Source organism: Nannospalax galili, unplaced genomic scaffold, assembly GCF_000622305.1.
Source record: "Nannospalax galili isolate Female #2095 unplaced genomic scaffold, S.galili_v1.0 scaffold952, whole genome shotgun sequence".
In the NCBI taxonomy this organism is placed as follows: Eukaryota; Metazoa; Chordata; class Mammalia; order Rodentia; family Spalacidae; genus Nannospalax; species Nannospalax galili.
The window spans coordinates 1-16905 of record NW_008331504.1 but is presented as its reverse complement, the minus strand read 5'-3'; the positions used below and the strand labels follow the sequence as shown (position 1 = coordinate 16905).

The window sequence follows — 16905 nt, the reverse complement described above, 5'->3', positions numbered from 1 at the left end:
GCCAGGGATTGAGATGCAGGATTGAGATGCTCACTGTAAGCTTGTCCGTCTCAACCTTGACCTTTAGCCTTCTCTAGTTTCGTGATCGATCTGAGGCGCTATCATGCTGACCGCACATCATATTTCCGACTGAAAACCCTGACTTGACTTGACTCACACAGATGCACTCTGTTGATTCTTACACGCTGGAGGTGAGACGCTTGAGAAAGCTCACTGAATGTGTACATGAATGTCTCTTCCCAGCCATACTGGAGTAGACTTATACTTGCAGCTTTTGCAACCCAAGGGTGCCACTGCTCAGGAAAGCAAAGACATTATCAGTACTATAAGTTTTGCTATTGATGTCACAGAGAGAGCATAGAAGTAGCTAGGAGAAACTTACCCAATTGTAAGGCCGTTAATACGGAAGCATTATAGCTGAAAATTGAATATGAATTAGGAGTCTCTTAAAGGAGAGGCCGTGCCCTTGACTAAATTTGTTCCTTACCCATGTGAGACAATATTAAATACTTACTGACAGTTTCTTCAAAAGTGGATTGACTTCTCCAGGCAATCAGGTTTTATCAACCATGAGGAAAGAGCACAACTCAAGCTCTTATCCAAATTGACTCCTCAGTTCACCTCTGTGCTTAATGAGCAGTTTTTAAATGAAAAAGCCTCATTAAGTAACTTATTCGTAAACTTTTTGGGCAGGCACTACTCTAAATTACATAGACGCTAGATACAAAAGGAGTCTCCCTACCCAGTGCAGAAGGAAGCAGACACACAGAGAACACAGCCTGGTGAGGTCACAGGGCGGGATGCATAGGAGATGGAACTCTAAGCAGACTGTGAACAGTGAGCAGCAGGACATGGAGCATGGTGGTCGGGCAGAGATCAGCCTGGGATGCTCTGCACATTCATGTGGCAAGAGAAACTCCCGTGTTCCATTTGCTAGGAAGGAGCTGAAAGAAATTCAATAATATTGACAAGGAGATGCCAAATTGTGGAGAACAAATGACAATAAGTTGGCAGGTGTGGCTCTGTATGCTTTGTAAGAGGTAAAGCAAATTGAATAGCTTCTGTCTCTAACTCATTGTGACTGTCAGTATAGTAGGTAAAGAAACATTAAAAACGGTTACCATTCATAAAGAACACAGTGTGAGATGCTGGGGAGGACTGATCCATAGGCTAAGGTATTTACTACTGGGAACATCACTAGTCTGAGCCAAACTTAAAACACATAATCAGAAATACATATATTTGTTAAGCGTTCACACAGCTAGTGCCAGAGCTGGGATCTGTTTTCCTGGTGTGGGGGATACAGTTCTCAGAAGAAATGGACAGTAATAACAGGATATGTGTGAGGAAGCAGGAGATTACCCTCAATATGATTCCACCCGCTTCCACACACATGGAAGATTGGAGCACAATTCTATCACACTTAGTCCCACTTTGAGGCCATTGAGCTAACCCCCCGTAAGCAGGAGCCCCTTGGTCATTTACGGGCAAAGGACTTGGGAAGAGGAACATGGCATATTACCTCCCTTGAGAAACTGGTCCACTTGGCCAAGCACAAGTTTCTGGAGATGCTACAGGCTTTTAATTAGTTTAATAATCAATTCTTTGAAGGTTGTGTATGGAGTAGTAAAGAGGATCTGAGTGGACTCCCACACAGTCCATGTCTGAGCTCATGATCTGGGATGATCAGAGAAAAGGAAGGAGGTATTCAGTGCTAATACTCAGGACTGCTCGTATGAAAGCCAAAAAAGTAATGTCATGTATTTAGCTTTTTAGGGGGAAGAGAGTAGTCACATGAAGTGTACGGAAAAAAGTTAGAAAGAAAGATCTTCGTGAAAATCAGGAAACCAGGAGGTTTGTGCTCAGATTGCAACCGTCATCACCTTTAGAAGTGTGGGAACAAGACAAAGCAGAAGAAGCAAAAAATAAACAGGCATCTTCTAGAAAGGAACTATGTGCATTCACAAACTTAGACCATTGGTAGCATCCAAACAAACAGACAAAATCTTGTGTTTCTCTCACGTTTCTAGTTTTCTGCCTGAAGTCAGATGCTTTGGAAGGACCTTCTCCAGACAATAATTTTCTCTTCTCTCAATGTACCTGGAATTGTGGGGAACATCCTAGTATTGGTGAGACACGTGTGTACTTTTGTTACAAGAGCTGAGAAAAAGCCCATAGACCTTATCCTCGTTCACCTGTCATTTTCAAATGTGATCATTATTTGTAGCTTAAGTATCAGAAATAAAGACACAGTGTTTTATTTCAGAAACTTCGTAAGTGATGCTGGTTGTAAAACTGCAGTCTACCTGTCAAGAATGGCCCGGGGCCTTTCCATCTGCACCACCTGTCTCCTCTGCATGGTCCAGGCTGTCACCATCAATCCCAGGACCACCCTGTGGAGAAAGCTCAAACCACAGACTGCATGGCAAGTTCTTCCCCATCTCCTCCTCTTCTGGGTCTTTAATTCTCTCATAAGCTCCAACTTGCTCCACTACATCACAGCAGGCAGCAATGTGAACACGTCTGGAGTTGGAATTCCAATTGGGGATTGCTACATGCTGCCCTCCAGGCACGCAGTTAAGTGGCTTTTCCTCTCCCTCATGGCTCTGCGTGATGCCATCTTTCAGACTCTCATGGGCTGGAGCAGTGCCTCCATGGCTCTCCACCTGTATAAACATCACAAGCGTGTCCTCTACCTTCACAGCTCCCGGTTTGCGAACAAGTCCAGCCCAGAAATCAGAGCTGCACAGAGCACTCTCATTCTCATGGCCTGCTTCCTCTGCTTTTATTGGGCAGATTTCATTTTCTCCTTCTACATGGGTTCCATGTTGACACACAATTTCATTATGCGAAATATTAGAGCACTTCTAGATGTTGGCTACGCTAGTCTCAGCCCCTTCATCCTGATCAGCAGAGATGTCTATGCTGCTAATTCCTTGCGTGCTCACTGAGAAGTGCAGACGCTGCATTCTATGCTTCTCCATGAGTCAAACACTGGGCTTTGTGAGCAGTTTTGCCTGATGCACTGTAGGGGTGGAAAACGTAGTTCTTCTTTGTCCATAGTGGCCTGGATGTGGATAGGAGCCCAGGTTGAGCTTGAGCTGACAATCCACCTGCCTCAGCATCCCAAAGGGCTGGGGTAGCAGGCATTCCCTAAGACTGGGACATTTGTCTTAATGCTCATACTCATCACATCATTAAATTAATCACACATAATAATTCCTTTAATTTTTAAAAGAAATCTGGTATGATGCAGTCTGACACATATGGGAGTTACAGGAAGTGGAAGACAGATTCTTATCTTCTGATTCCACATGCCCCTCCTGTGGCTTTTAGCTTCCTGTTAGCATTAGGGACGATACCAAAGGTGACATTGCTGGCAGAAACTAATGTTTTTCCCAAAAAACATGATCACAAGAGCAAGGTAGGGAAAGGGAAGGTCAGGTGATGCCTGCCTGAGGTCAGGTGCAGGGCAGAGTGGAGACGACCAGGGGAGAAGCTGTGTCACCACAGTGCAGGTGTTCTGTTGGCAATTGTTTGGCATTGCCAGGTTCTGCAAGTGCTAGGCAAGTGGTAGCAACACTGTGGACAGTTCTTATAGTAGAAGGCTTGGAGAGATGGCTCAGTGGTTAAGAGCACTGGCTGCTCTTGCAGAGGACCTGGGTTCAAACCCCAGCATTCACAGGGCTAGTTCCTAGGGATCTGACTCTCCTTCTGACCTCTGTGGGCACTGCAGGACACAGCACAGGTGCATTTACATACATGCAGGAAATATACTCATACACATTAAATAAAGTTATATTTTTTAAAAAGAGCTTGCAAGAAGCACAGGTCAAAAAGGGCCCCTTTCAAAGGATGCCATGGTGAGCTTGAAAAGGAAGCTCCAGGCTAGGCCTCACTGGCACACAGGTGTGTAAATACTACAGTAACAGAGTGCAACACTGGAGCTCTGAGTCCCACTTCCAGTCACTCATTATGACCTACACAGAACATCTAGCCTGTCAGCAGTCACCATGCCCCCTGTATCCTACCCTCATGTTCAGAGTTTCTACTCCAGTGTCCTGGAAACGGTCCATCCCAGACAACAGGACAGCAAGGAGGCTGAGAACTCCATGGGCTCTGTGGACACTGAGGGTCCAGAAAACACTGGGTGTCCCTGAGCTGCCAGTGACAGGCTTCTGTCCCCTCTGCTCCTGCGTTGCCTGGAGGGACACTGTGCTGGTGGAGGGCTGTACCACATTCTCCAGGGTGTGCTGAGATGGATGCATGGTTGGGAAGCGGGGCTATCTCTCCAAAGACCTGCACAGACGAAACACTTGGAATCTAAATTGACACATTTTTTTAAAGAAAGCATCGGTATTTGTGATTCATGTCTACAGAAAAGTTTTATATTATGGGAACTTTCTGAAGAGCAAGGCAGTCATGATGTCCACAGGGTGCAGAGGCCGCACGCCCCATTTCTTTGGGACTTTTTGTGGATCATGCTGAGTCTGTAATGCTTTCTAGAGGACTATCACACAAAAGTTTATTTTTCAGTCCGGAATGTTTTTAGCTTCATGCCAGCACAACCAGTGCAGTTATTTAAATCCTTATATCACTAATGCTGAGACCCACATCCTTGAACTATGAGCTAAATAAAACCTTTAAGAATTCATCCTGCCTTTGTTTTAATTAAAGTAACAAAAACACACTTGGCACACATTGGGTTCACAGACTGTTACTTGGCACACTGCTTGTCCTTTGGTGGCTACTCTGCATGTTTGTTGATGAGGAAAATATCACATATTTGACGAGGTGGGAGTAAGGAAGTAAACAACAAACAGCTGCTAAGGTCTCTGCTTAGGAAGAACGAGTGGTCTGCACTAGAGGGACTCGTGTGAAATAAAAACGTCAGTAGGATGAGCAGACCGGAGGTCAGCCAGAGTGATGACTGTTACTTTCCTTCCACCAGAAAGCTGGACAGCAAACTGCACTTGTCTCAATATCATGGTTCCTGAGAGATGCCCTGTTTCAGGGCATGATGCACGCATCCTGGGACTACATGGTACTTATTTCTGCACCATAAATACAACCAGCATGGGTTCTATCTGCAGATGGCAAACTTGCTCGTCACATGTAGCTGCATGTTCTCTCTCACTCTCATTCTCTCTCTCTCTCACTCTCTCTCTCGTTCTTACTTGCTGTCTTACTCTCTATCTCCACTTTCTTGTCTTTTATTGGATAAACCAGCAAGATCACTACAAGGTTTGCATTTTTATCCTTTTAAAAATATATTTTATTTCATCTTTCTGCATTTCATACATTACATCAAAATCATATTTAGACCCCTCCTCATGTTTTCATTTTTCTTTCTTTTCTTTTTTCTTTCTTTTTTTTTTTTTTTTTTGGTCCTTTTGAGACAGGATCTCCCTGTAGCTCCAGCTGTCCTGGAACTCACTACATAGACCAGGCTGGCCTTGAACTCACAGAGATCCACCTGCCTCTGCCTTCAGAGTGCTGGGATTAAAGGCATGCCCCACCCCACCTGGCTTTTTTTTTTTTTTTTAAATTATTATTCTTTATATCGCAAAGAAGAAGAAAAATTCAGAAGTTTTCTAAAGAAAATAAAAAAAGACTGCAGAAGGACAGGCTCTTTTTTCAACCAGGGAAATTTATTTCTTATTTTTCACTTTGTATGTACTCTGGCATATCTAACATTCAGCTTACTCAGTTTCTCTGTGCCTGGATTTCTCCCTTCAGTATGAGGCATGGGAATCATAGTTATCTCAAACAGATATTATTTACTTCATGACAGAAGAATATTTATCTTCTCTCATGATCAGAGCGAAGCCACTCACAAACAGGGAGAGCAAATTGGACACTTCCATGTATGGAGACACTGTCATGCAAATCATTAGCAGAGATCAGTGACCACAAGTTTGTCTTGCAACGCAAGCCAGGGTGTTTTCCAGAAAAAGATGATATCGTCACTTCTCATCTCTGCACTGCGCCCGTATTGGTTTATGTCATTGCACACTGAGAACCAACAGCCTCCCCGGCATTAGAATGAACACCTGGTGGAAGGACAACTCATGACTGTAGGTTCATCTTAGAAGTGTCCTTGAAGCTTTACAATAAATGGACTGTCTTTAGAATGAGGTCAAGATGGGGGACATTTAGATCTGAAATCCCATGTGATATTTAATACACGAGGAATGAGACAATCACTTCTGCACAGACCTCGACCTCCAATGGGCACAGGAGGAGAACGGGACTCTGAACTTGTCCTGCTCCATGGTGGGGACTTGTTCAGACAGCAGAATCCCCAGGGCTGATCATCGTGTATTGTATTCCTGTTTAAAGAGGGATTTAAGGAAGAGAAGGACGTGACTCACTCTGTGTCTCAGAAGCTGGTTCACAACCTGGAACTTTGGGAAGCTGGAAACTGGTCTGGAGACATGGGAAATTCCAGAGGCAGAAACTTGGATAGCTATTTCCTTTCTCATCTCATGTCCTTCTATGAAAACAAACCCTAATTAAGCCTGAAACAACTTCTGAGAAAAACAAATCTAGTGATTGTGGAGGGAGAGGGAAAGCCGCACTTCAGGGGCCGAGACTCTGCAGAGAGCTCCTTCTCCCTGACACAGCGACAACTGAGACAATTGAAGTGTAGTGGCAGCTCATGGGGGCCGAGAGCCCCACAAATCCCGACAGCACAGATATGAGCTGGGAGGAGTCATCTTCCAGATCACTGCTCCAGAGCCCGTGTGCACAGAAAGTGAGTGTCCTGCATCTCTGATTTCTTTATATGTGAGTTCATGTAGCGTTTCATTAGAAGCTTAAATCTCTCTTTGACTGAGCAAGGGAGTTATTGAGAGGGTCTGGGAACCTCCGTACTTCTGGGTTTCCTCTGAACCTTATAAGGTTGGTCCCAGAAATTAAAAAAAAAAAAAAGAGCGATGAAGAAGACCAACTCCTGAACACAATTCCAGATGATGAGCACAGCTCTCCCTGTCTTCAGGGTAGACATTCATGCCAGAGTTCTGGGGTAGGTCTTTGCCTAAAGTTACCCCCTTGTGTTTTTAGAGGAATCAATATGATATACAAAGTTTTTTTATCTCTGTCAAAATTTTGAGACAGACATGATAGTACACTCCTGTGATGTCATCACTATGGAGACGGAGGTAGGAAGATTCTATATTCAGAACAAGCTTGAGTTACATAGGGAGACCTTGTCTCTAAAATAACAAGACATCTCTCCAGCTCCTCAGAAAGGACTTTTAATTTGTTTAGAATCAAGAATGGAGCTGGAACAATAATTTAGGGGTTAAGAACACTGGCTCCTCTTGAAGAGGGCCAGGGTTTGATTCCCGGCACCCTAACAACCATCTGTAACTCCAGTTCCAGAGGAATCTGATACCCTCTTCTGACTTCCTCAAGCATTGTAGGACACAGGGGCACTTACATACATGCAGGCAATACGTTCATACACATAAAATAAAAATGACAACATATTTTTAAAGAATCAAGGATGCTGAAACTGAGTTACACATCTTCCTGGATTGCTTTGAAGAAATTTCAGAGCTGGGCCACTTTCCTGCTTTCACAAAGGGCAAAAAGGTGCAGCTACCACACAAGAACCATGTCTTCGAGATGAGCGACAGTATGTAAAACAATCACAGTAGGGTGGGTACAGAACTGGGATTGAGAGAGTAATCCCACACACTGAACTTGTTTTAAATCCCTAGTAAGTGTCCTAGTTTCAGTTCTCATTGCTGTGATAAAATACCCTGGCAAAAGTGACCTGAGAGTGGATGTGTTTATTTTACTCACAATTCCAAGTCACAGCTCAGAACTGTGGGGAGTCAAGGTGGCAGGAGCTTGGGACAGCTGGTCATATCACATCCACAGGCAAGAGCAGAGGCAACGCCTGACTGCACACATGCCCTCTGCTCAGCTCACTTTCTGCAGCTCCAGATCCCCTGCCTGGGAAATGGTGACACCCACAGTGGGTAGGTCTTGCCACCTCAGTTCATGTAATCAAGGTAATCATTCACAGACATGCCCACAGGCCATGCTTGTCTGGACAGTCCCTCACCAGGACTCGCTTCCCAGGTGACTCTAGTATGTCGAGCTGACAGGTGGCATGAACCATCAGTGAGTGTCAACACTCCTTCTCACAGTATCACTGTTCTTTCCTCTGCTTCTCCAGCACTTACCCTTGTCTTCTGAGGTATTTCCCAACAACCAAGACAAGTGAAACCCAGGAGACTATCGGTGATCAGAGTGAAGCCACTCACAAACATGGAGAGCAAACTGGATAGTGATGGCTAAGGTGACCGCTAAGGTGACAAAGCTAACTTCAGTACAAGGGCATGTAGTTAAGACAGCCACATGCTCACCACTGTTAACCACTGTGTACGATTAAATAGAGTTGGCCCGTTACTAATCATTGTTCAAATATTGATTAAGAGCCAAGAACTTCTGTTTTCATAAGAGAGAGTTGGGAATCAGGTGAATGTGGTCTGGCTCTTAAAGACTTGGAATGAAAAGCTTCCTTCTCACCTTGAATACTACCTAGACTTACTCATTCCCATTTGTCACCTGAATTCCCTCTGGGTCTCCTGCGCTATCAAGCAAACCATATAACATATCTTAATGTGCATTTATTAACTTACAAAGGAATGAGTGCCCAATGCCTAGCCCCACGCCTCAGCTCAGAGCCTGCTGTATCAGACCGCACCACGCCCATAGTCACCGCTAGCATTCACTCTAGGGCCAGCGATCTCACCCCATAAGAGTCAGGCCATTCTGTCCTTGAGCTGCTGCTTGGCTGTACATTCCCTGCTTTTCCTTCCCAACATGGCTCCCAGCAGCCCCAGTCCTCCACACTCCACCTCAGGCCCCACCCCTTGGAGGAACTAGCCAATTTCCAGACACCATTCTGGCACCCCTGGGCCCTGGCATTGATTTTCTAGCACTACCAACACCCTCTCTCCACCTGGGAAGCCTATGTTCTGGTTATAAAGTCTATGGTGGTCAGCAGCTCACAAACTCAAAGGAAGCTTGGTTGTACCGTGGCTACTTGCAAGACTTCGGGACCTGACCCCTGGAATTCATCTCCTTCAGGACATCCTGCCCTCTCACATGTATTTCTCTGTCTCAGCTCTTTCAATCAAAGAACATACCCACTTGTATGGCTTTGATAGCTCTCCAGGCTTGTCACGTGTGATATTAAGTCCACTTAGTCTAAGCCATTTGCCTGTTTTTAATACTGTTGAGCTATTGCTGAAAGCCTTCCAAGGAGGGGTCTTTGAGGCAGTTAATTCACAAATCATGTTATAAGCTCTGTCCTAACTGCTTCTGACCACTGGCCTCATGAAAAGTTCACACCAGTGGCACGGGTGGTGGGAAACCTTTCTGTCTGTGCCAAGGGCCAGCAAGCTTTCCTCTTCCATTGGCGTACTAGGCACTGCCTTCACCTGGGAGAACTGCTTCTCTACCAGCTGGAGCTGACCCCGATGACTGTCAGCATCGTCACTAACTGACACGCCCAGCTCCAACTCTGCCCCCAAAGATATAACAGCGATTTAAATTAAAAATGGGGGTAATCCTAAAATCAGAAACTAAATTCTGTATCAGGCAGCAGCACAGCCACACAGAGGAACTAAAAGCTTATTCAAGAATCAGAATGCCACCCAGGTCCACAGTGGCCACTGCTCTTCCATATGAACGTCTGGCTGGGGATAGTATAGGACAGCACACCATGTCTGGGCTTCTTCCCTCTCCACTCTCTCAGCTGGGAAGCTTGAGGGTAGATAAATGGCAGGGAGGCCGGTGGATGTCAGCCATGGAGAACTTGATCATATGAAAGCCCAGGATCCTCAGAAACACCAGTTTGACAGCTGATGATGTCTTGAGAGATAACGACCTGAGGAGAGCTGGGGCGAGTGGACAGTGTGCCTGACTCTGGACCAAGAGACTCCAGGTTGGGCTCTGGAGAGCAATTACCCAGCATCAACACTGCCCTGGCTGCTTGTTGGAATGCTGACTGGTCTTGCCTGGCCCTTTTGCAGGTATCCATTGATGCAGTGATTTCATGAGTGCAATGGCCATGTCGTGTCCAGAAGACATTTCATAGCTCCCTTCTCTGTCCTCTAGTTCTTACATTCTTTCTGTCTCCTCTTCCAATATGTTTCCTGAGCAGGAGAGGTTTTGTTGATATAGATGTCTCATTTAAGGCTGAGCACTCAACAGTCACTTTTTCTGAGCACTTTGACCAACAGCTATGAGTCTGTGCCTTAACCACTGCCCACTCCAAACTCTCTAGTTAGGACTGAAAGCAGCACTAATCTATGGATATAAACATCAGTATTTAGAAGGCAGTTTGAAAGCATATCCATTTAACAAGACAAGAGTAATAGGTTCCCCTCTAGGGCCTGTGACTTCCCAGCCATGAGCTTTTGGCCAGGTTGACAGTAGCAGGCACAAATTCACTACTGTGGAACAGGTCTCACATCCAGTCCAAAGGCCTTTGCTTACTCCCATGACCTCAGTGACACTAAGGTCTAACAGCATGTGTGTGGCCTGAGGAGGGTCAAAGCATCTGTTCGTCTGCGTTAACGCTCTCTTCTGCTTTCAGGGCTCAGCACCAGACCTCCTGTTACAATTACACCTCGCTGCATCTTGGGATGTCTCATGGGCCGTCACTGCCTCACCTGTTGACAACAGACCATCTGAACAGCAGGACCTCTGAACATTCCCTGGACGTTGATAGTCCTGCAGTCCCTTCCTCTCCTGCCCATCTTGAAGCCCACATCCTGCTTCAGCCCAGTGTTCTTACTGTAGCTACTTTCTGCTTTGTCTCTACAGCCTGATGACCCTCAGATGGCTTAGTAAAGATGACTTTCCTCTTCTTCTCCAAGATCTTCATGTTGAGCAAAAACGGAAAGGCACATGGCCATGCACAGTCCTCTGCTCCTTCCTCAGCCTCCCAGCCTCACTCACCTTCACTCACTTTCACAAGGAGAAACATTTGGTTCTCCTGATATGTGAACTAACCTCTGGTTGCATCCTCAAACCTTCTGCTTATGAAAGGAATCGTGGAAGCATTTCTGGATGTCTCCATTGACTAGATTAATTTTCTTCTGCCAGCATACACACAGCACATACACATGCACACACACATACATGCCTGCACACACACACTCACACATACCACACACATGCACACACGTACACATGCACTCCATAATAGAACATTCAGGAAGGAATGCCCTACCATTTCACAATCGACCAACAGATGAGACTATTCATTCAATTTAAAAGCTTAGGGGAGCACTGGGCCCATTTTTGTTTTATGATGTTTTTCTTCCTGTCTTTCTTTTGTTTGTTTCTGTTTGCTTTTTTGTTTGTTTGTTTCAGGCAGAGTCTTCCTGTAACCCCAACTGACCTGGAACTCACTATGTACACCAGACTGGTCTTGATTTCACAGAGATCTGCCTGCCTCTGCCTCCTGAATACTGGGGTTAAAGATTGTGCCACCATGCCAAGCCTCTTTCTGACTTTTAAAAATCATGTCCCAGTGTGTACCCTGATCTGACCCAGAAATTCCCACGTAGCCCAGGCTTGCCTCAAACTTGAGACTGTCCTACTTCAGCCACCAGAGAAGTCACGAAGACCTGCTTGTATGGATAGACACACCAGGACAGCAAGAAAAAGTTTTCATTTGGGGGCAGAGAGATGGCTCAGTGATCAAGGGTGCTGACTGCTCTCCAAGGGGACCTGGCACCCACATGGTATCCAACAACTCCAGCTCCAGGGGATCTGATCCCTTCTTCTGGCCTCCATGAGCAACTACATTCACATGACACAATCACACACAAAGAAACTTAATTTGAAAATTTAAATTTATTTTACTCATTTTAATATTATCTGTATGAGTGAGTTTCCCCCATGTGTAGAAGTGTACCCGTGTCAGATCCCCCGGAACATGTTAGCCTGCATGTGGGAGCTTGGACTCAAACTTGGGTCCACTGAAGAGGACCAGCCAATGTTCCTAACCTCTGAGCCATCTCTCCAGCCCCAAACCTAATTTAAAAATCTTCAGAAAAAAAAGATTAATAGCACTGAAATGTCCATATTAACCAAACTCTATAAATTCAGTGCCATCACTAAATCCCAACGTGTTTCTTAAAGAAATGAACAAAAATCTTAAAATTCACATGGAAACAATAAGAGTCCCAAAGCACGAAAGTGACTCTCGCTCCTTCACAGTCACAGAATTACTTCCAGTAAACGGGATAGAGTTGAGCTCCTGCCCCTCAAGAGACGGCTCAGGAAAACAGCAGCTGCACACGGATTGTATTTGCAGCTTAGAGTCCCTGGTCCTTGTTACAACTTGGATGAAGCTGAGCTGTTGAGTGAGGTGAACCCAACACAGAAAGGAATTCCCAGGACTTTACTTAAAGCATGGAATCTGAGAATCACACTGGAGGGGGGGCGCAGTTACTCCCTTTTAGCAGCTCCACGGTGTTTATGTGAACTGTGGACACTTGGCAAGCAAGATTTGAATGTACACCTAAAAATAAAGAAAAGCCCTCCTCATGGGTGTTTCCCCAGTAGTGGCCATCAAGCTCGCCTGACATGTGAGAGGTCCCTAGTTTGAAACTAGGCGGAAACAGTAGTGCTTGTCTGGTCTACTTTTGGGTGTTCAAATTCCCAGAGTCATTCCCCACCCACTTCTTAGCCTGATCAGTGACAACAAATACAAACCCGCCTATGTTAGGGCGAGGGCAGCCTGCCCATTCACCTGCCGCATGGAATTTGGCAACACTGAAGTTTGCCAGCGCCCACTTCCTCGGCTCCCTTCCCTTCTTACAGAGAAATCCCTTTGAGATCTGCCCTGAGCGGTTTTGAAGAGAAAGAGGTGAAAAGAGTCTGAACTCTGCCTTTTGGGTCTTGACAGTCAGTGCGCCCTGGACCCTGGACGCAGCAGATAACGGTGTGGACCAGTACCGACTGCACATTGAATAAAGGACCCCCTCTATGCCAAGAGGGGGGATTAGCTCAAGTGGTAGAGCGCTCGCTTAGCATGCGAGAGGTAGTGGGATCGACGCCCACATCCTCCAGCTCCTATCTTTACCCTCGGACGTGGGGGTATTTATTTAATGACCCAAAGGTCCCGTTGGGATGCAGTCCCACTTTGACCCAAAGGTTCCGTTGGGATGCAGTCCGCCGGAAGTGGCTACTGCTGGTGCTTGCTCACGTCACCTCTCCCTTGACTGCCGTCTCCTGCCTTTTGCTCGGCTCGAGCTCACGCACCCACTGTCGGTTCATTTCACACGTGCGTGTTAACGTCTTGACTGATTCTTCCATACCCCCGAAAGATAATCCCTTCGCCAACAGGTGGATTTCCCCTCAAACCTCCGCGCTGCGTCCTTACAGGGAGGACCTCGCCGCCTCTCTGGAATCTCCTCCTGCTCCATCTCCTCCCCTGCTCTGCTCTGGAGCCCCGCGGGGACCAAGCTCCACCTTCGGCATCTCGCGGCGTGGCTCCCCTTCCCACTACTCTGGGGTTCCCATTTCTAAAACGTCCTGTAACAAGTTAAGCACCTGCCCCGATTCTCTCAAAAGCTCTGCGGCTTCTACAAGGCTCTTTCAAGGGGTCTCGGGCGTCCGTGTCCCCGTCCTCCTCTGGTGTGTTTTCCACCTGCGATTCTCCTGCATCGCTGCGCGACTTAGGCGGGAATTCTGCATCTGCGCCTCTTCCTCCCGGTGCTCTGCCTGCAGCGCCACCTGGTGCGCATCTCAGTTCTTTCCCTGGGTTTTGTCTGGGGTTTGGTTTTGCTGTTTGCTGTTCTCTCAGTCAGTGTCTGTGAACATCTGTGCGGCATTTTTGCAAAAGCACAATTGTCTGTCTTGGATAGAAATCAACTAGAAGGTCCCTAGGGGGTGTTCCGGTCGTGTAGTGCTTATCACGCTGGCTCCCCTCACACACGAGAGGTCCCGGCTGGGCACTAGGTGTTCTTTTTTGCTGTTCTTTGTTTTCCTCTTTACTCTCAGAATGTGGAAAGCGCTACTCGCCCGCCTGCCTTGGGCAGCGGCTCTCACTACAAACAGCCCACCCTCCACTCCTGTTTTCCCGCATTTCTAAAGAACCCTCCCGGGACAGCCCTACCGAGGCCACTGGACCGTCTTGAGTGGACCCTCCTCAGCCCGGAAGTCCTGGACAGTGACCACCAGGTTTCAGCTCCCAGAAGATGAATGTTTGCCAGAGCAGAAAGGCTGCGTGAAGTTGTCTGTCTGTCTGTGGATTAACCACTGCATCTCGGATTTCCACCTTAGGAGTCTTTGAATATAGTACGAAAACACGAGACTGAACACAGGATGCTGTGCACTCTTCTCTGCAGGAAGCAAGTGGGTGCAGAGGTGGAAACCCATCTGGGGAGACTGTGGCTGGGCGATGGACACGGGATGTGCAATGGTGGAAACTGCTCTTTTTCACTCTGCTTCCAGGCTGGTTTCCTCCTGGGTTCTGGGTTCCATCTGCTTTTCCCAGGACACTAAACCACAGACACAGACTGCAGTTAAAGGGTCTGTCAAAGGAGATGATGACCTTTAGGGTGTACGCCTTAGATGGCGGTATGTCAGTTCTAGAATAGATGTAAATTCGAGCTTCTCTTCTCTTGCAGGCTTGTTTGTTTGTTTGTTTTTGTTTTCTGTTTGGTTTTGGGTTTTTTTGTTTTTGTTTGGTTTGTTTAATTGCAGACTCTGTACATTTAAAATGAGAATATCACATGGCCCGTACGGGGATCGAACCCGCGACCTTGGCGTTATTAGCACCACGCTCTAGCCAACTGAGCTAACCGGCCACACGGTTGTTGTTCGTCCTTCTTCCTCCCCAGATACTAAGATACACTATCCAACCACCGAAGGAAATTTTCCACTTTTAACTTTATGTTGAAGTTGTAGAAAGTAACGACCCTGGCTTTGTTCTAGGTCCGAACTCTCAGTAGGAAGAACTTTCTGTACGAGGGCAGCAAATGTCCCCGTTTCCGTGACTCCTGTCGCAGGGCTCGTGTGACCCGGGACTCTGGGTGCAGCCGCCCAGGGCGCTCAGGGCCGGGGACTGACCCGCCCTCCCGCCTCCCCCGCGGTCTCCCCTGAACTCTGTCCCCCAGAACCTGAGGACGACGCGGTGGGTGGCGGTTCCGGATCCCGGGTCTCCTCCAGCGGCCAGAGCATCACCTGCTCCCGGGAGACCCGGGATCCGTCCCCGCGGCTCCAGACCCACGTCCGACCCGAGGACCCGCTGCGTGGGTCGCGGACGCGGGGCTCCGTCCCGCCGTGTCCGCCGCTGCCCGCAGACCCCTCTTCCCCCCGCAGGGCCGCGTCCCCGGCCGTCCGCTCCGGCTCTGGGTCTCAGTCCAGCGAGAACCCGCCTCCCACGCGGCTCTGACCCACGCGGCGGGTGCGGCGGTTCCCGAAGCTTCCCGGACACGCTGCGCGGCGTCTTGTCACCCGCAGGGGAGCCCTGGCTTTCTTGTCCTCGGGGTCTGAACTGAGTGACCGGCTCCCGCGCTCACTCCGCCCTCCTAGTGATGTCTGCGAGAAGTCGAGAACTTGGGATTCGGAAATGAGTCTCTGCAAGTCGCCCACACAGGACCGACCCGCGCCTGGGGCCGGAGTCTCTGCGGAGCGCGAGCTCAGCTTCACAGTCCGAAGACGCCCACGCGGGGCGGACGGAGGCCGCGTGACCACGTAGGACCCTTGGAGCAAAGGAAACCAAAGACTGGTCTCAGAGTTTTGCTGGGTCTTGTTCTGCCGACGCCCTGTCCCCATCCTTGGTTGAATGATTCCCCGAGGTTGGAAATCCTGTCTATTGGAGCTGAACAGGACCTTACAAACCTTCACCATAAAACTACCCCAAGAGGTGACCCTCAAGGCCCTGAATCCTCTCTCGGAAGCTTCGCTTATTAGAAAGATGGACTCTGCAGAGGTGGGGGCCTCTTTGGGCTCAACAAGCTTAACCAGGCTAATTTAGTAGGATCCACTAGTTTCTCTGCTATTTGGGGAGATGGGGTATGTTCTGGAAAGTGTTGACTTTGCTCCCTGCTAACGGGAAGTTATGAAGAAACAGATATTCCCATCCGCTGTTATGTATTAGTTAACAAACAAGTTCTCAGTACGACAACTTCTACAAACATGCCAAGTTGACCTATTTGAGTACTTCTAAAATACCTAGTAAATCCCAGTATCTAAAATGGGACTCTCGGTTCCCATAAGGGACTCTCCATCAGAGAGCTCACATCCCTGTGGAAACCACAGGTTCTACCTTTAAGATCCAGAACCCAGGCAATGAGTTGGGGTGAGGGAGTAGGGGGAGGATGTGATGGACATGCATTGTCCACATGCAGCAAATTTTCAAAGTGTTGTAAAAGCTGAGTCAAGATTCTTGTCTGGCTTTGGCAATTCCCAAGTTTTCTGATTACAGCAGTGGAATTCCTTCTACGGCACCTCTGCTTCTAAAGTAAAGGTCAGGGACTATGAGAGAAAGGCTTGTGGCAAAAATAAGTAAATAAATGACCTAAAAAATAGAATAAAAATTTAAAAATCTTTAATAGGTTTTTGGGACACAGAGATGAAAAGCAAAAGAAACCATGAGTCTATATCCCAAAGTCAGATGTGACATTTTGAAGAGAGTAACCTCCGCGATGTGGTTGGAAGCACAGGCTTGCATGGACTGACCTGCAGGCCTCCATTTCCCAGGCAAGACCTGGAAGGTAAAGGGTGCGTTGACTTAGGGAGCAATCTAGGTTCAGAACAGTGGACAGTAGGAGGGATGAAGGGAGGTGGAGGTAAGGCACTGCTCAGACAGACAGAATGAAGGTGGAGATCCCACAGACAGAATGAAGGTGGAGATCC

General features: G+C 47.4%; 1 protein-coding gene and 2 non-coding genes across 3 annotated transcripts; 2 read left to right on the top strand and 1 right to left on the bottom strand.

Moving 5' to 3' along the window:
* Window positions 1–2048: 2048 nt before the first annotated feature.
* LOC103728658 (putative vomeronasal receptor-like protein 4) lies at window positions 2049–2951 on the top strand. The gene has a single exon (XM_008826624.1). It carries the CDS (start codon window positions 2049–2051, stop codon window positions 2949–2951), a length of 903 nt encoding a protein of 300 aa, XP_008824846.1.
* Window positions 2952–13036: 10085 nt separating this feature from the next.
* On the top strand, window positions 13037–13109 carry Trnaa-agc. The gene has a single exon. It is a non-coding gene; the product is annotated as a tRNA-Ala (tRNA).
* Window positions 13110–14778: 1669 nt separating this feature from the next.
* Window positions 14779–14852, bottom strand: Trnai-aau. The gene has a single exon. It is a non-coding gene; the product is annotated as a tRNA-Ile (tRNA).
* Between the last annotated feature and the right edge of the window lie 2053 nt (window positions 14853–16905).